Source organism: Acipenser ruthenus, chromosome 2, assembly GCF_902713425.1.
Source record: "Acipenser ruthenus chromosome 2, fAciRut3.2 maternal haplotype, whole genome shotgun sequence".
NCBI lineage: Eukaryota > Metazoa > Chordata > Actinopteri > Acipenseriformes > Acipenseridae > Acipenser > Acipenser ruthenus.
In genome coordinates, this window is record NC_081190.1 from 34,188,596 (window position 1) to 34,209,027 (window position 20,432).

Sequence of the window (20,432 nt, forward strand, 5' to 3'; positions counted from 1 at the left end):
TTGTTTTATTCTTTTTAAATAAATACCACCAAACCTACAGTATGTGGGGGAAAATAAAAAAAATTCCACCACAGAGTTTATATGTTTGTTTTATAAATGGTTTAGCAGAGGAACAGGCTTGCTAGTTGCACAGATTATGTAAGGAATCTTATTTGGCCAGACAAAAGTACAGGCATGCAGACCAAATTTACCTTATGCTCTATAGAAAAAAATGTGTGGTGCCTCCATATACATGTATGTGTGTAAAGGGCTGCCATGGCACCTGTCAAGATTCTTCAGTGATTTTTATTTGAAACCAAGGCCCCAAATCAAAAACTATTATAGAAAGTTGTCTTTGTAGACAACATTTTATTTATTTATTTATTTCAATTTATATTATGATTTGAGTACAATTATTATTATTACAGTGACATTTTTTAATAAACCAGTTAGTAGAACACAAAATGCTGTAAAAATATTTAAGAACCCTTAAGAAAAGTAAACTTACTTAAGAACCTTATTTATAAGTTCACTTTTCTTACATTTGCCTAAATATTCTTAACTGTATTAGTAAGAGGCAAGTGGTGCAGTGTTAATCTGATGGCAGAACTGCATTATTTAGAATAAATTGCATTGTACTGTTAATTAAATAATGTAATTGTATGTAAAACTAATGTGATATCTTGTAACAATTGTAAGTCACCCTGGATAAGGGTGTCTGCTAAGAAATAAAATAATAATAATAATAATTAAATCAATCAATCAAATGTATTTTGTATAGCACCTTTCATGCCAAGGCATCCCAAAGCAATTCACTGATTAAATTAACTAACAATATATTTCTAAAGAACTACAATCACAACTACAGTACAATGGGGTGAGTGAGCAACAAAAGCAAGAATGGTGTGGTATAAAAACAAAATTCACTTACAACAATAAGAGTGAAAGGAATCATTATTCCACCTAACAACTCATAGGAAATGGTGTCTTCTTTCAAAGGGTACTTGATGGATTCATCACTACAGAAAAATCCTCGTTTGAATGGATTATGTCGTGGTGTGAGAATTGCAAAGGGCAGTCCAGCTAGCAAAAGCAATGAGAAAATAAAAGGAGCATTAAATAGACGCTTTTAATACAAGACAGTTAGGTTTTCCCAACGAAGAAATAAATAATCTGTGGGGTTGACGGTTATTTGATCTTCTTGACTTATCTACCAAAACATGTGTTAATGAATGAAACAAAAATCAAAAGCACCTCATCACATCAAGTTATTTTAGAGATTCCCAGCCAAACCCCATTCTTTTACACTGTCAACCAAAATACTGTGTACAAGTTTGATGTCTCTTTATATGCTAGGTGTCAGCTGAGTAAAATCCCATAGTTGGGTGCCTTAGCTCCGACTGGAAGGGAAGTGCACCAGCAATATTAGAGGCCCAGAAAATCTGTATGCCATAGAGTCCCAAACCAGCAAGGGAGAAAGCACCAAGATACAGCATTATGGCCAATCAGAGGACATTTCTTGTAGCTAAGCAAGCACATAGCCATTGTCAGTTCTTAGCATGCACTTATAGCACCAGCACCTAGCTTTACTATTAATGTAATGTGTTGTTTTCTTCAGAACAATGATGAAGGTGTGGTTATTTGACTAAAAGGTACAGTGTCCCTTTGTTTAACCAGCTATGAATCTGTGCTCTCCTCTTACTGTGGCTACCACAAACTTCTGTATACACAAACATGGAATTCCCTACATTACAGATAGGTCACATGGATAAAACTCAGTATGTCACCCATGCAATCTTGGGTTAACCATATAGTATGATTCACTTATTTGCCTCAAACAGGAACATTGTTCACAGCTCTTGATAAGAGGAACCAATTTGGGTTCCATGATACAATTTTGTTTTAACATGTGACCTGTGGAATATGGAGAACCGAGGCAAGTACTTTTTCCTTTGTGGGGGGGCTACTATGAAATGTATAGTGATTGAACCTGAATTCACATCAGTGTTTACTGTGGTGCACAATAATTACTTGGTAGCTATTTTATTTCCTAGTCCACTATGTTAATCCTGGTCTGACCCATATGAAAATACAGCAGAAATCTCTTGAACTAGCCAAATTATTATTCACAAAATAAAAGGAGTCTGCTTTGGGGTTGTCAGACGGGAGATTTGCAAGTCAAGTTTCAAGTCAGAAAACTGGTGAATTAACTTGATCTTCAAAGTTATATTAATAGCCTTTCAAAAAAAAAAAAAAAACCTTGCCAGACTGATTTAGTTGGTCGTCAAGGCTACATGTTTCAGAAGGTAAAACTAAAAATGAGCACTGGTAAAATATGGTGATCAGCACTTTACTGTACATGGTTAAGAAATTGTAAATGCCTGACTTGTGTATAGAAACTCCACATGCAAATGTCACATAATGCAAATGTTATGCATATATTTGCAAACTAGTTTTAATATTGTCGGCCTTTCAAAAGTAATAATAAATGACGTCTTCCAAAACCTTGTACCCAATAAGCATAGTCAATTTAGTCATATAATAAAATACATGTATTATTCAAAAACTATAAAAATTAGGCCTAAAAAAACTGATACACATGATTTTGAAAGGCTAGTAACCATACGTATTGTAATAACTGTTTACATTAGAAATGTAGTCATTCAAACATCACCAGCCTATAGTACCACCATACACCAATTTGCAAATGCTTAAGGAGTTTTGTTGTTTAAATTTAGTAACTGCTATTGCCTCTATCAATCATTGCATTTTCTTTTTTTTTAATTATAGTGTTACACTTGCATCTTCATAATTATATACCATGATTTCTGTACACGCAAAATCAATTATAAAGTAATAATTCAACAAGCAATCTCTTCAATTATATTCACTTTTGTACATTTATTTAATTGGATATCAGACATTAGACTGATGTAGGCCTGACACTTCTCTTTTCAATAATTAATACATACGAGGCTATTCGGAGTCAAAGATCAGTGCCAGGTTTCATAATACAGTAAGGAAGTAAATTTGAGATTTGTGTCAATCCAAATTAACCTCGATATTATCTTGTAATAAAAAAAAAAAAAACATATTGCATCAATCATGTGTTCGTGAGGAAGAGAAGGATCCCAAGTTCTTGCTGGACTTTAAAGAAATGCAGCAATACATTTATGAATTCTGTGTTTAAAGGTTTATGCGAGCGCAATCAGAGTAAGGTTAAGGGGTTATTGCAGCCGAGACTATAGATTTGAGAAATTGTGTAACCTATATCCAGCATTATATCCTCTTAATTCTGATTGTGTCTAATGATGGCTTTAGAACTGCTAACATTAATAAATGTCATCAAGGCAGTCAGTTTAATAGAAAATAGGATGTTAGATGTTTTCATATGGCAACAATAGGTGTCCACCTCACCAAACCTTTATCAGGCATAAATCCAGGCTTGTGCGAGACACCCCAGGCTTCTAACCCCAAGTGAAACAGTTGACTGTATTTCATTGTATCACTTTCTACATTCTAAACCCCAAAAATCAATCATTTCAGTTCTTGGACATCCAGTACTGTACTGGGATCTTAACTTGAATCTTAAGTTTCAAAGCCATGGTAAGAATAACATTATTAATGTTTCTGGATCTTATAATTTCTTTAATAGAATAAGGATGAAGTTAAACCCTTCAAATGCTACTCTTGTTTCTGCATTTTCCTAGTTTCCTCTAACTGGCTTTAACTAAGACAAGGCCAATACCCAGTCATGCATCTTAAATGATTGGAATAATATCAGATTACCAGTTTAAAAAAAAAAAGTACTAAGATTTTCCAAACCATTTACGCCCTATAAAAAAGGAAGGCAAACAAGGGAAAATAGTCAATGCCAAGGGGTCAAATGAGGACTTTGTTGAGTTGGCAGGGGAAGATATTGAGTTTAATACCAGTTTACTTTGATGCCGGGTTTTAGAAGTTTGCAGTGGTTGGCTGTACCTTATCTACAGGTCTTGGCCCCTCATTCTTTGAGTAGGAAGCACTACTGTAGACCAGCACCCCACATGGAGCAAACACGTAGCTAACAAAAAGCCTAGCAAAACTCTTTCCTGTTTATCTGTCGCTGCACTGAACTCTCACGACTCGCAAAGGGGAGGTACAAAGAAACTTGCAGCTGGAGCTAATTAAAAAAAAAAAAAAAAAAAAAACCAAAGCTAAAAATTTAAATAGCTGCGATTCTCTTGTGAAACCTAAAGCCAGATTAGAAACACTAATGTTGACCACCAACACCTAAATACCGGCTGTATGTTATTTACAGGAGTTTCCTTGGTTACTGCCTAAATGTCCCCTGAGTTTGCAAAAAGTCAGTACGTTGTAAGGCTGATCTTATGTTCAGTATAATGTTAAGCTTGCAGTTCGTTTGCTTCAATTTACATTTTGAGACTGTAGCTTAATGCATTTTGACCTGTGGTTGCAATTAGCTTGGTAATAAAAAAAAAAGTTGAAAAAAGTGAACATTTCATCATCATCTTATTTAGACTGAATTTGGGTCTTGGGAGCAGGGTGAGTTAGTTTCTATATTCACTTTGACTACAGTAGTTTAATTATTATCTATTTAATGGTATCAGTAATTTAGTACTGTCAATGAACACCAATGAGTAAATATTAATGGCAAAACCATAGCTGGTTAATATACATTTTTGGCCCCTCTCATAATAAATATTAAACTTTTCTACACTTCACTATCATTATTTTTAGACAATTACAAATGACATTTTACATTTCAGAATTGCATTTCAATGTAAAGTAAATCTGGCCCACAATTTGGCAGCCAAATGCTTTCCGTCTGAATTAACAATAAACATATGTTCGGTTTCTGTTAAAGGACAGCAAAAAAAAGATATGTCTAATATAAAAAGGGAAATACGAAGTTACATTTTTACAAAGAACAAGTGGACTGGTTTTTGTGGGGTGGAACTCTAAATTTTACTGCTTCACTTAAAGCCACAACCCTACAGTATCATCACAGTGACAATGAAGTTTAAACTGGGAGCTGGAGGGCTTACTCTGTGTGTGTTCAAATCGGATGCATAGCTGTTTTTATTAAAAGGTCAAAACAGAATTGAGAACAATGGCCGACAAACAGTCTTGGCATTAATGTTACATAACCCTACACTGCAAGTAACATCCTGGGGTGTCACACCCGCAAAGTTATATCAAAAAGTTAAATCACTTTAACTTCATTTTTATGTGTCTTCATCCGTCGCGTACAGTATTCAGTTAGTTCATGTGTGCTGAATGTATTTTAACTTTAATTAAATACGTATTACATTTACTTGACCAGGAGTACTTGTGGTCGTTTGATCTCTGTTCTGTGCTTTGGGATCATTGTTCATTGTTTAAATGGTATGAACAAGATTAAACTGCGTTTGCCAAATGCAGATGAGGCAAGAGTTGGAAGGGATATTTTCCTAGCAGGTCGTTTTTGTTTTATGTTTTGTAGAGTTTATTGACATTTTAATTAGTATATGTACATGTGTAAAGTGCAGGAAAAAAAGTCTTATTTCCATAGCAACCAATTGCAACAAGGAAGATGTCATACTATGCAGCTGGCTGTAGTTTAAAACATTCAAACTAATTTTGAACATCTTTACATCACAAGTGTAAAAGCATTAACACGGTAATAGATGCAATGCATTCACTGGCTTTCTACAAGCTTTATTAAGCAGCCCTGATGTGTACACAAGATATCTAATATATTGATGCTTACAAACTAATAGGACAGGAGTTACAAACTGCCATGACAGAATGTTACTGGCCCATCAAGAATTGCTGGTTCTAAAAGAATTACTGCCGGAATGAATTGACCTGGTTCATAGGATGATTTTCACAGGACTTTTATTCTTGTGGCCTGGGAGTATATTGTTAGAAAACATGAGAACGTAACATCACATGAACAAACTATAAAAAAGAAGCTTCTCCATTCGCGGGTGATATTAATTACCTTACTGATAAATTTGCACATTATCGCCCAACCAAAACAGGATACTAAGTCTACTAAATTGGCAAAACTTTGCAAGGTGAAACTGGGGCAAAACGTTACACTGCGAATTAGTGACCCAAGACGTTTATTATTATCATTATACCAAAAGTTAATTTCTCTCACACCACACTGGTTGATACTTACATCTCATATCATCACACCACACTATATTATTGTCAAGAAAGACAGTATCATGCTGGCAAAGACCCATATTTAATGCAAGCAGTCCAACTCACCCAGTAGTTGTGGGCATCAGTATTGAAATTCTGTTAATAATAATAATAATAATAATAATAATAATAATAATAATAATAATATGGCACTTCAGATTTCTCCATATCCAAGAGTATTCCGACTCAAAAAAAACAAAAACAAATGCAAAGCAAATGTATTACTGTATGTGCTGTACCAATGTATATATTGTCTCATCACTGTCAGTAAAAGCTGCATAAAGTACCACTCAGATATGTATCACTTCCATTACATGAGTTTAGCACTGTTTCTATGGTAACATTTTTATTCCACTTAATACAGGGCCATTCACATTTTCATCAAGAGTTAAAGATCAGGAGACCATGACTGCAAAGGACCCCAGCCTAGACCAATTTCAATGTTTAACGGCAGAAGCAATGCTGCGTTCTTCATCAAATACAATGCAATTGAACTATAAACTTCCACTGTATGCAAACAGACTTTTCTGCTACCTGAACCCCCCTCATGTGAAACTATGATTTCCTTTCTCTTGTGCTTCTGGGTTGATCTGTCATCTCTTGTTGTACCGTATATACTGTAGATAAAACTATACATAAAGCTGCTGTTTTGTCAGATACAGAAAAGTATATGTATGTTTCCAGTTGGGGATCTGAACTGCTTGAAAAATACAGTTAGTTGTCAGCTTGGAAAACAGTTTCCACTTTAAGGAAAGGAATACTGGATGCTTCTAGCAATCAGAATCTAGCAACACTGTATGTAAAGAGCTGTTTAACTAATAAGAGAGAGGCACAGGGGTTACTAATACAATTGGTAGAGCAGTACACATATGTAGACTTAGCTATAGTACCACTGCAAAATGTTTCTCTACAACAGAGAATTCAACAGTTGTACTTTGTATGGGTATCTGAATTTGGGCTGTATGTCAATTTTCATTAGAGTTTAAATGTTTTGGGGAAAAAAAAAATTGTCACTGACTTCAGCCGTTACTTTACATGGACATTCTTTATCTTACTCGAGCTCAGGGAATGCACAAAAAAAAGTGCATTACTGTCTGCAACATACTAAGTTATAAATATCGAAATGAAATGTTTTTGAATACGGTTGCACTGCCTCTTTGTTATTTGACTTGAGGGGAGAACAGTAAACAAGAATTAAGAGGACAGATGAACCAATAGAATACATTGGGCATGGCTTGTGACTGAGGAAGAAAGGAAGGATGTTGGAGGCTTAGACAAAAAATCTGGATAAATAGGTTGAAAATCTGTGAATGGCCCTTATCTGCAGATCTCCTAACCAGTTAATTAATAGCCAAATACCTTATAGCCCCATTACTAGATAGTCAGCAGTGAGGACTGCCTAGGCCTTACATATTTAAAGAGACCTAGACTAAAAAGAGGCTCAAATAACTTTTAATCAACACGAGGACCAAGACATGAGAGACACGGGGTCCTATTCACATATTATGTTCTTCATTCAATTGTTTTAGCTTATGTGTATTACATTGGGATTAACAGACACAAAGCCACATTTTACTAGGAATTTGATTGACAGTGTTATTCTTAAAATCAAAACTATTTCTGTGATTCACAAAACCAAAGTGCTTGAGCAATATAAATGTAGATGGCCCTCAGAACTAGTTATTTGAGCCCCTGGGTCCCTCCTGCCTGCTAAACAGAATTACTTACAGAGCAAATGGGCAGTGTGAACCCCACTGTGTACAAGACAGTGGAGGTGATGGTACTGTTATGGAACGGATATCTGATGCTGTCATCGTTACAGAAAAAGCCATTCTGATACGGCTTTATTTTGGCCAGGTTAAAAACAGCAAGCGGCAAGCCAGCTGTAAAAAGAAAGGGTAAACACAAGAGAGTTAACTTCTTCATCAGTCTGGGTGAGCACTCCATGGCATGCAGCCTCCAGCACTTATATGATTAAAAAATAGTGTCATAAATATATTATCTATATCATAGTCCAATGGAAAAGGCTGTATTGAAATAAAGTAGCAGTGCATTTCTATCATCCAACTAGGATTGTGTGGTAAAAAAATGACTCGCCCAACTCAGTTACAGTACGTCCAGAGACTATTTGTAATAAAATTCTTCTTGTTCTGAGAAATAAGCCCTAACAGTTTCATTATGTTAAAAGTTCTGTATGTGTCAGTATCTAATGGGATCTTATGGCACTCCTAAATCTGCAGTCCAAAAACGGTCTTCTGTGCTGCTGATTAATAAGTGCATTTAGTACATGTTTCAACAGTAATACAGACAATTTCATAATTATACATCTAGTTCATAATTTACCACCACCACTGATGTGTTGCCATCACCTGCAAACAGCCTCATGTTTCAGAGTATTCTATACAGGCAATCACTTCATTAGACATTTGACTCCATGCAGTCAGGCACAAGTCATTAGATAGTGTGAGTAGTGTGTTACTAAGCTTGTTACAAATCCAACAGCAGTTTAAAGTTCTGAAGCATGCTGAACGAACCTTTCAAATGTACATTCAGTTAAGTACAAACACACATTTTCATGCAAAGACACAAGCGCAGAAAAAAACACACAAAAAAGCCACACGCAAGCACATACAGTATGCATAAATTCCCTACATGCTATTCCTCTTTCAAAAGATAACAAAACAGAAGTACTGCATCCTATTACTACTGTCGACAACCCTGCAAGGAACATGAAGTGTCAAGAGAGATGGCAAGTTAAAGGCAGATCAGTAGATTAGTCATTGCTGCACCCTCAATAGGCCTAAAGGGATATACTCTTTTCTGACTGATCATTATGCACATTTCTCCAAAAAGCTTGGACATAGAATAACAGGAGCTATCTATTACAGGACAGGCTTACATACACATAACCTATCCAGAAAAAGATATGAAGGCAAAGAAAAGTGGAAGCCGTCTGTATGGTGTGTTGGATTAGTTTTACAAAAAAAATTATAATATATATATATATATATATATATATATATATATATATATATATATATATATATATATATATATATATATATATTACATACAGACGTGCTGAAATTTGTTGGTACCCTTACAGCTCATTGAAAATGCTTCATTCCTCCTGAAAAGTGATGAAATTAAAAGCTATTTTATCATGTATACTTGCATGCCTTTGGTATGTCATAGAATAAAGCAAAGAAGCTGTGAAAAGTGATGAATTATTGCTATTCTACAAAGATATTCTAAAATGGCCTGGACACATTTGTTGGTACCCCTTAGAAAAGATAATAAATAATTGGATTATAGTGATATTTCAAACTAATTAGTTTCTTTAATTAGTATCACACATGTCTCCAATCTTGTAACCAGACATTCAGCCTATTTAAATGGAGAAAAGTAGTCACTGTGCTGTTTGGTATCATTGTGTGCACCACACTGAACATGGACCAGAGAAAGCAAAGGAGAGAGTTGTCTGAGGAGATCAGAAAGAAAATAATAGACAAGCATGGTAAAGTAAAGGCTATAAGACCATCTCCAAGCAGCTTGATGTTCCTGTGACAACAGTTGCAAATATTATTAAGAAGTTTAAGGTCCACGGAACTGTAGCCAACCTCCCTGGGCGCGGCCGCAAGAGGAAAATCGACCCCAGATTGAACAGATGGATAGTGCGAATGGTAGAAAAAGAACCAAGGATAACTGCCAAAGAGATACAAGCTGAACTCCAAGGTGAAGGTACGTCAATTTCTGATCGCACCATCCGTCGCTTTTTGAGCGAAAGTGGGCTCCATGGAAGAAGACCCAGGAGGACTCCACTTTTGAAAGAAAAACATAAAAAAGCCAGACTGGAATTTGCTAAAATGCATATTGACAAGCCACAATCCTTCTGGGAGAATGTCCTTTGGACAGATGAGTCAAAACTGGAGCTTTTTGGCAATTCACATCAGCTCTATGTTCACAGACGAAAAAATGAAGCTTTCAAAGAAAAGAACACCATACCTACAGTGAAACATGGAGGAGGCTCGTTTTTGTTTTGGAGCTGCTTTGCTGCGCCTGGCACAGGGTGGCTTGAATCTGTGCAGGGCACAATGAAATTTCAAGACTATCAAGGCATTCTGGAGCAAAACGTACTGCCCAGTGTCAGAAAGCTCTGTCTCAGTCGCAGGTCATGGGTCCTCCAACAGGATAATGACCCAAAACACACAGCTAAAAGCACCCAAGAATGGATAAGAACAAAACATTGGACTATTCTGAAGCGGCCTTCTAGGAGTCCTGATCTGAATCCTATCGAACATCTATGGAAAGAGCTGAAACTTGCAGTCTGGAGAAGGCAGCCATCAAACCTGAGACAGCTGGAGCAGTTTGCTCAGGAAGAGTGGGCCAAACTACCTGTTAACAGGTGCAGAAGTCTCATTGAGAGCTACAGAAAACGTTTGATTGCAGTGATTGCCTCTAAAGGTTGTGCAACAAAATATTAGGTTAGCGGTCCCATCATTTTTGTCCATGCCATTTTCATTTGTTTTATTATTTACAATATTATGTTGAATAAAAAATCAAAAGCAAAAGTCTGATTTCTATTAAATATGGAATAAACAATGGTGGATGCCAATTACTTTTGTCAGTTTCAAGTTATTTCAGAGAAAATTGTGCATTCTTCATTTTTTGTGGCGGGGTACCAACAAATTTGAGCACGTCTGTGTATTTATATATATATATATATATATATATATATATATATATATATATATATATATATATATACACACACACACACACACACACACAAAATAAATCAGACAATACTAGCCCACTTTTCATTCAGTTTTCTGTCACATTTCAAACTTGAGCACTATGCAGCTGGTCAAATAGAAACTACTCAGTCTAAACAACTGCAGTTGTTGGTCTAGTAAGCCTAATGTGAAATAGGCTTTTGGTTTAATGGCCCTGTGAAGTATGTGGGTGACTTTCAACTGCCATTTCCTGAGAGAACAACAAAGTGAGGTTGAGCATGAAACACCTTGTGGTCAGAGCAATTGCCATTTCACATTGCTTTGGTGGTCAGGTCGTTTTAAAAAAAAAAAAAAAAAAAAAAAGGGTTCTCATTTCTCACATCTACAGAGCATTTTATTTTAAAACAAGCTGTTGCTTGTAGCTGCAGTAATAGTCTTGCATTGTAAATCAGAACAACACTCTCTGGTTTATGACACTTTGTTTTGAATGGCAGCCTTTTATCTTTCTGGAATCATAGTTGCTGTGTTTTTACTCTTGTTAAGAGATGATGCATCTTGACACTGTCGGTGTCAAGACAACACAAACCCAGACAACAATCAGCGAGCTTGGAAGCCTAGACAAGCCTGTCATATTTAAATCCAGTTTGCACTCTGTGAAGTCCCTAAGCCCTGTAGTCAAACCTACAGTAAAAGCAAAACTTAGTGTGAACATGTGAGTTATGACACAACAAAACAAGCAGTGTTGTTAGAAATGGAGGTGAAGCTAGTAGTTACCACCAGTCCAATAAGTTCTAAATCAACAATATGCTTGAGCACAGACAATCATTATCATTCTCTTCTCCCATAATCCCCCAAAGCACAAAATAACATTCTAAGCTTTCTCAGGTCCATTGGTTTCTTCATAAATTTCTAATTAAGTAACATGTTGTGCTCTGTGTTTACTGAATTAGAGATGAGACAAAGATATTTTACTTTAAATACCTTAATTTTTCAGTGAACAAACTGATTTTTATCACACTTCACAAACACAGTTTTCCTACAATGGGAATTTGGGAGCACATACTAGTATTCACTGCCAATTCAGCAGCAACTGGGGAACCTAACAGGTCAACTAGTTTGTCATTATTCCAAACAATATTACAGTATTGGTTTTCCAAATGTCAATGCCCAGGACCTGCAAAGGACTTAGTTTTCCATGTGGTAACCCTTTTTGGTATATACTAGGGTTCATAGTAATCCAAAAAGTCAACCTACTGCAAGCCAACAGAAACATGTGTTTGTTTGTCTTGCCAAGTCATGTAAACCCCTATTAAAAAGGAATATACATTAGAAGTAAAACCTCATTAGACCCACAGAGCCAATAGAAAGATTGTAACTGCATTACAGCAGATACAACTGTAACTTTGTACAGTTTTCAATCCAATATTTGTCAGCTGATAAGGCTGTGTGGAAAGCAGGCAGAACATCTTGTTTGGGTTGTTAAGAGAGCACCTGTGCATTACAAGTTAAGCTGCTATGTATTCACTCATGACTTCACTCCCCTTTAATTCTTAATGTTACTTCTTTTGGTTACAGTTAATCATTTGGGACCCAGCAGCCGACTGATCAGATATTATGCATCATTAAGAAGAGCCCCATACTTCAGTTCTAAAGGTTTGCAGTCCTTTGCTAATGATGCCTCCCTCAGCTGATTGCAATATGAAACATAGGACTGAACTAGACACCCAAACATGTGTAGCTGGTCAAAGGTATTATGTTGTCTTGCTCAGTGTTATAATAGAGCTTTCCCAAATGCCCATGGTGAAATAGAAACAACTAATGTAGATTAGAATTGGAGTATACAGAAAAGAAGGCTGTGAACCTTGAACGAATCTGAAAATCTAATAAAAAATTCCTTGGCCCACGACGCATCTACCTGCCCCACTCATCCATCCAAAAATAAATAAATAATCCCTAAGAACGAAAGGGAGTTAATGCTTTTCATTGATGAATATAAAATCAAAACATAAATGTACACTGCTTGTACTGTGTTAACAGAGTGCTGTTGCAAGGTATGACATTTCAGTTCACGTGAGAGTTTTGTTGCTGATTGTTTTAAAAAAAGGAGAAAAAAGAAAAATGAATGGATCGATTTGTGACGTTGTTGAGATATCACGTACCTAACTTCTTTGGGGTGCATTGCATAATCCACCTGGAGGCACTTTGTGCAATGCTAGACAAAGGAGACTGAAAGCTGTGATGGACAAAGTGGTGCATATTGTTAATTTTATAAAAGCGTGACCATTGCACCACCAGCAGTTTATCGAACTCCTGAATCAACTTAATAGTGAATATGGGGACCTCATCTTACACGTGAAGTACGTTGGCTAAGCAGGGGAAAGGTACTGGAACGTTTCACTGCACTACTTCCATCTATCCTCCAGTTTCTTGTTCAGTGTTCCCATGCACAGGCTCAACTTGACGATGAACAGTGGGTGCTGGATTTGGCTTTTCTCACTGATATCCCTGGACATCAACACGCTAAACCCGGCTATGCAGGGGACAAATCACCTCCTACCTACCCTATGCCAGCGGCAGGAAATTCATGCTACAGTTACAGGTAATGTCATCTCTGCTAAAGTCTCCCCCATCTTAATGACGCAATGAACTGTTCTGATGTGAGCGAGACAGAGTATGATGCATCCGTTCACGCAGGCATGCTTACTGGACTGGAGGAGCGTTTTGAAAAAAAGGTTTTCATCACTGAATGAGCTGAAGCCTAATACATGTAATAATTAATGTTGTGATATACACAACTTTAGAATTACATTCACTTAAAAGTATATGCATGCATAAACAGTTTTTTATTTTGTTATTAGGGCAATGGTGACAAATATGAGTGATTAATATTGTTCTTTTTAATTCTAAATCTGTATTGTGGACGGACACACAATGTAATAATCAAATCTAGAAAGTAGGGAATGCCTGTTTTTATTTTATTCCTTATTTTTTTTACTTTTATTGTATATATATATTTATGATCTTACAAAAAAAAAAAGTTTGCTTAGGGCGAAAATGTACAGCTGTAGTGTGTTCTGGTAAGGGTCTGGAAACGGAAAATACAATTATGTTCACTGTAAGTTTTTTATTGCCCTTCAATGAAAGTGTGGTAAAAACAGTCAAATAAAATTAAGATGGCTGTGGGTTGACATCTATAGCAAAAACACTTGACTGTAAAGGGGTTACAAGCACAGTGCAACTCCAGGCCATGTATTCCCTTTGCCACATGCTTCATTCATCACGGTCACCATGTTAAACTAAAAACAACTACTCAGAATAGCTCTGATCTCCACATACAGTAACATATCAGTCTCAAATAGTCATCAGTTGTTCGGCACTCCACAATACAGTACTTTTTTTATTTAACCATTTGCTTTCTCAAGTACAGCGCAGCATAATTTACTTTCCTGTTTTGTTCTTGCAATTGGAATCCATTAAGAAATATAGAAAATGGGGACACACACTGAAATGTAGTATGTGCTTGCTGTAAAGCTTTCATCATTTTATTATTATTTTGTTATTAATTATTGAATATTTTACAGTTTATACCATTGCCATTCCATTACGACGAAAGCACAGGAATTCAAAACACATTAGGTTTTGCTTCCCTCATGAATTGTAATTGTATTACTCAGTGCTTGGTTGGAGCTAAAAACCGGTCCATTGCTGGCATTCCAGTACCCAATGGTTTTGCCTCCCTAACCTTTAGAGCCATTATGACACTCCCTGTAGAGTCCCCAGAAAAGAAAGTGAACTTCACACACCCAGGACCTCACGCCCCTGACTGTATGACTCACAACTACTAACATTAACACATATTGTATTCTTCTTATTATTTTAGATGTTGTCTTATTACAGGTATTCAGATGTAACCTTTATATCTCCTTGCACAGCTCATTGTTAATGGGGTGAAGCAAGGCGGGACAATTAAAGAGGGTGTTCCTTAAAAAAATGACTGGAAAAAGCAGTCATCTAATTACTAACAGTTTTTTTTTTTCTCTCTCTCTCAACAAAGCATGAAGTAACAATGCTGTTGGTAAAAGTTCATTACGAGTTCACTCATTTTCCCTATGGAACCTTTTGTCATCTACAGACAGTCCAACAGTATGACCAGTTCAGGTTACGTTTCCAACATCTGTCAATTTTTAACCTGCTGATTAAATCCACAGCAACCACTAGAAGCCAAAGTCAATACCAACAGTGGCTGCGTGCAGCCCAGTGTAGTTCTGTTTATGAGTCTGCTGTGCCTCGCATTATTTTTCCATGTCTGACAACATGTAGGTAGCAACTGCCTGATCATGTTTCTGATGACTTCATAGGCTCCATTGATCTGGAGAAGCCAGCACTCGTTACAGCTCTCAGAGGTTTTATTTATAGCTCCATCGAAAAGGGCTGCGGATTAAGTCGTAATAGTTCCTGCACTTGGCTTTGTCAACCAACTTTACATTTTGTTTCTGTCCTGTTTTCTGTGTATGGGGCGATGCACTGGGTAGTTTTGATTCTACTCATAAAAAAAAAATACTTAAAATATACTAATAATATAAAACATAGATTACTGAAAGAATAAAATGTTTGCTTATTTTAAGTCTAGTTTGATGACTAAAGTTTGGCTATACTGGTGGCTAGCCTTAAAGAAAGCCATCTGTTTCTAACACTGAATAACAGCTATTACTGAATTATAAAACACGTGCAACTTAATACCTCAACTTAACTACAGTAACTGGTATTTCAGAGAACATTTGATATTGGAAGTGCATTTACAAACGTTTTTAAAATGATTCACAATTGGGTTTTAATTTCCACAGACTTCTTTGGAGAAACATAAAAAACAAGTATCCACTCCCTTCAGTGGCCGCCTAATCCCTTTAATTTAGATGCAGAGTTTATTAAAGGTATGTTGTGACAATTCGTAAAACTAAGCATTATCCAAATTCAGTTTTCATATATCTTGGAGCTCTGTAAGAACTGCAAAGATACAGGTTCTAGTTTTCTACTGGAGCCTTCTACTAAAGGTTTAGGTAAAATGAAGCAGTATAGAGTACAATGAAGGTAAGCTTCAGGAACACGCCAGGGGTATTTAAAATAAAATGTGTACAGTAAACCTGCAACTAAATTTATCATCTCTCAGTGCTTTAAAGCACAATTTTCAATTTTTAGGCAAAGGAAATTTGTTAATGTTACAAAACTAAAACCACCATTTCATAATGTTAATTCAGTGACTCAAAAAGAGTATAAATGTCTAACTAATTTTGTAATATTACCAGTTTATTTTGCACCTTCATATAAAGACCTATCTAATTTATTGTTACAATTTAAGAACAAACCTACACAAAACTGGTGCAACCCAATAAGCATAAAACACCGCAGTAACAATCTCCAGAAATGTAGCGTCACTCTCTAGGGAAACAAATATGAGGTGGACTATTATTACTAAAGGTTTAGGTAAACTAGGGTTTGATAAATACTGAGCCTTGGTTATTTATCTACATTTCAGCTATTTCTGTCTCCATTTAATGGGTTATTGGTGGCTACAATCAACCAATACACACAATTATATTGATAGCTTTTCACAGATGATGCCAAACATTTAGGAACTGAATAATATTAAGCCAAAATAATAGGCATGAATTGATGATTTTCAGCCTTTTTCACATGTGCTGAAACCGAATTATGCTTCTCTTTGCACACGGCGAGATGAATTGTATTATGGGGTTCAACGCTAATCTTGGCATTATGTAACACTGGCTGTTAAAACATTCAGATTTAAATCAACGTAGATACATTAACAATTACTATTGACTGACACATCAGAGGTTGCCTTGGATACCTCTAAAAGAGGCAAAGCATTAGGCTCTGCTAGGATTGTGAAATGAAAACAATAATTATGAGCTCTTGGCTAACAAACCACGGAAGTACAGTGGAGAGGACGCAACATAGTTAACCAGAAATAAAATGACAATAACATTTCCTATCAAAAAAACAATTTCTTAAGCTTGTTTTATAGGAAGAGTAAAAAAAACAGATTATGATAACTCTGCAAAACGTATTCACTACATATTTTTTAATGTAAATAACCAAATTACAGTATATCATTTAACAGTTACTAGCTATATATATATATATAAACAAGCCAGCTCAAGTATCTCTTTTTTTCTTTAATGTTATGGTTTAGGTTTGTCACATTACTCCCCTTTTTATTTTTTTTAATGCTTGTGCATCATATTATTAGCATAATATTCTTAGAATTCTTTCAGATTCCAACAGCTTAAAGTACTGTATTCTTCCACAGTCATAATGTGGTTTTCTGTGTACATGAGCTATGCAAACAACCATGGAAAGAACCGATTAATAAACATTTATTGAGTTATTTCACCCTGACCTAAAACCTATTAGAGTGCATTGAAAGAAGCAGATGTGAACAGGCTGCTTACTTCAGAAAACAGTGAAGATGGGTTCAAGAGCTGACCAAGGGCACTCAATGAACGGATGCTTTGCAAACATTCTGAAGGCTTTACAAAATTAAATAAGGGCAGAATCCTACAATGTCAAGCCAGAGCAATTGCTGGTACTCTGTAGAAGAATATGTATCATAATATTTATGATTTCACCTATTTGCTCCACTTCCACACCTAAAAAGTTGTATTTCTGTCATCAGTGGGGTCATTCCAGTTATTATTTTTTCTTAAACCTACTTACAGACTATACAGAGAGTCCAAAACGGATATATTTGATAAAGATACGACATTAATATCTTAGGAACACAAATGTTACTGTGTATTTTTAATGTACCCAATGCAATGGCCTAGTTGAAAGCCTGTGAGAAGTTCTGACATTTGTTTTTCTTTGAAGTTAAAAGCCTGCCTCTTTATAGAGTTAAGCTTTGTTTGTTAGGTGACATATTCCTTTAATGTTAGCAAATATTTTTAAGTGAGTGGGAAACTATGGTGTGAATGCATTTTTGGCCTCCTAAACGCAACATTTAATGAAGGAATTGGAAGCAAACTGGGATCGGCATAACTTAAATTATGATTTATTTTCCAGAGAAGTTGTCATATTTCTGAGCCAAACCAATTACCCCCTAGTAGCAAGACATAACCGCCAGAGAATGGAAAATGGAAAATACTACACAAAAGCAATGAAACACCAAAGGAATTATGCACATTAGGCAGCAAAGACTGGTATTTTTAACCTTTACTAAAAACAAGGCCTTTGCTAAAGTTTTATGTCTTTGACAGCGTTGGTTTTGTTGGTAATAATGGAACATTGTAAGTAACTCTTCTCTACCATGTCCTGACTGAAAGGTGCACCCAGTCTTACTGACAGAGGAATTTCAAGCGGACTCATTAAAGTGGCAGAGAACTCATATACCCTTGGAAAAGAACTGCAGAAGTGATACAAAATATAGTTTCTGCCAGGAGTACCAGAAAGAAACTCATTCAGTCACCATTAAAAAAAAAACAATTTAAAAAAAAAACCCTAGATTGCTTTTCTCCCTGCTTGTCACTAATTTACTGTCGATAGCTATTTTCCCCCATATGCAGTTTGAGTCTGCACAGAAGAAATTTTAAAATTAGCCAGTGTCTCTTTAGCTAACCTGCTCCTGCTCCACTCTTGTATTCGAATTGCTGCGTTCTTTATTTCATTGAAGGCTAAAACCCATAACTACAGGACCTAGTAAAAATACAATGGTAAATCTGCAATTCAAACTTCATGTAATATGTGACTACCATAATTCCTTTAAATGGATTCCTTTCAATTCGAATGTCTTTTGTGAGCAAGAGAACACCTAAAGGGGTAGATGTAAGGATACGTGCAAAGTGATTTGCAGGTGCAAAACTCCCATAATGCAGCCGTAAATAGTGTTTAGCAGCCGTCAATCAACCGTGATTTTAGCGGCCGCTAAAAATGCAGCGTATGTAAGAACGGTGTCCACCATTGCACTTTGCCATCATTAAGCCATTAAAATGATACTTTAATGCATTCAGAAGAAAGGAGTATGGAATTGGGTGGGATCTGGATACTAAGCGGGCGCAAACATTATGTGATGTAAGGATTTTGCCTTGCACTTTTGTTGACGCTCCAAAAACTTTACACCTCTTCTTACAAGGTGCAAAACCGCAGAGACCTGTCGTTGGCTTCAGGACAGCTGCTGTGGTACATTTCCTGATGCACCGACACTTGGCTCTTGTTGAGGAAAGACAGGAACACGTTCGGAGAAGGGCAAGACAAAGAAGACCCTGCATATTCAATCCCAGGGTCACTTTTTTGGGGATGCTGGTGGTTGCGGTGCTAAAGCGTTATCATCACACTACGCAAGTCATCCTAGACTTAATAGCTGAACTGAGGGTTGAGCTAGACCCCAGCATCAATCTTGGGACCGCTATCCCTGCACATGTGACACTGTGTTCTCTGCACTACTTAGCCTCGGGTTCCTTTCGGACCACTGCTGGAATGCCTGGAGGGATAGCACAATCCACCTTTTCCAGAATGCTTGGCAAATTTCTGGATATCATGCTGAATAGGGCAGGCCAATACATATAATTTCATAAGGATACTCGCATAACTGATGTTGGCTGAGGCTTTTCCAAACAACTCTGTTTCATGCCGAGTGACCTCAGCCGTAAGGACTCTCAGCTCCTTCTCAGAAAACTTTTCTTTTCTTTTCCGTGTGCCAAGAGGACTTTGCTGCCCTTCCTCTGACATATTTTTTATTTTTTTTGGTTTGTATTTTTGTGCTTCACAAATGTCATACAGCGTCTACTGCTCTCTGTACTCCTAACTCCCTCACCTCTGGGCTGCAAGTGTGGCTTCTAAATAGATGATGTGTTCATTGAGACCCTCACTATTATAATTGTGGATCATTATTTGTGTGTGTTGAGTAATTTGCATTGCTCTAAAGCTTGCATAGGGCGCAGTGCAAAATAATTGCCTGGCCGCAATGCAATTTTAATTTCGCATCCGCAATTATTTGCACTGTACCTATACTTGCATATCCCCCAATATGTGCATGTGTTTATATACTGAAAAATGTGCAATAAGACAAAGACAGCTTCAATAGCTCAACCAGTCAAGTTTCAGAACTTGTCATAAACAACAACACAGATTTTTTTATTTCATTCTAACATAGCATATCTGAAGAGGATACCAATTACATGTAAACATCTCCATTCAGTTTATTACTAATAATCATTTAGAAAATCCATAAACTATAAAAGAACAATGAGTCGTTGACAATTCACTTAATAATATACTGTATAAATCGGTCATGGTCTTCTATACTTCCCACCCAGAACTATAGCCCAGGAAAGTTTTGTGTATCAATCTCAACCCTCAAAACCTCTTGAATTAGACATGCAACTGGTGGCCAATGTGTAACTAAAGCATATTAATGTAGAGTCTAATAGCTGTTTTATTAATGGCATCTTTGTTCCTTCAAAATCTGTAAGATTATGAGAATCGAATAGCTGACATCTTCCTGATACT

General features: G+C 36.3%; 1 protein-coding gene across 2 annotated transcripts in view; it reads right to left on the minus strand.

Moving 5' to 3' along the window:
• The window catches only part of LOC131699063 (phospholipid phosphatase 1-like), a 45,827-nt gene that overhangs the window by 22,658 nt on the left and 2,737 nt on the right, over positions 1–20,432 (minus strand). Inside the window, exon 2 of one of the 2 annotated variants that reach the window (XM_058994682.1) lies at positions 7,903–8,057. In XM_058994682.1, the coding sequence (XP_058850665.1) occupies positions 7,903–8,057 (155 nt within the window). Of the gene's footprint in view, positions 1–910; positions 1,063–7,902; positions 8,058–20,432 lie in introns of both variants that reach the window. The other variant, XM_058994685.1, reaches the window with a different exon arrangement.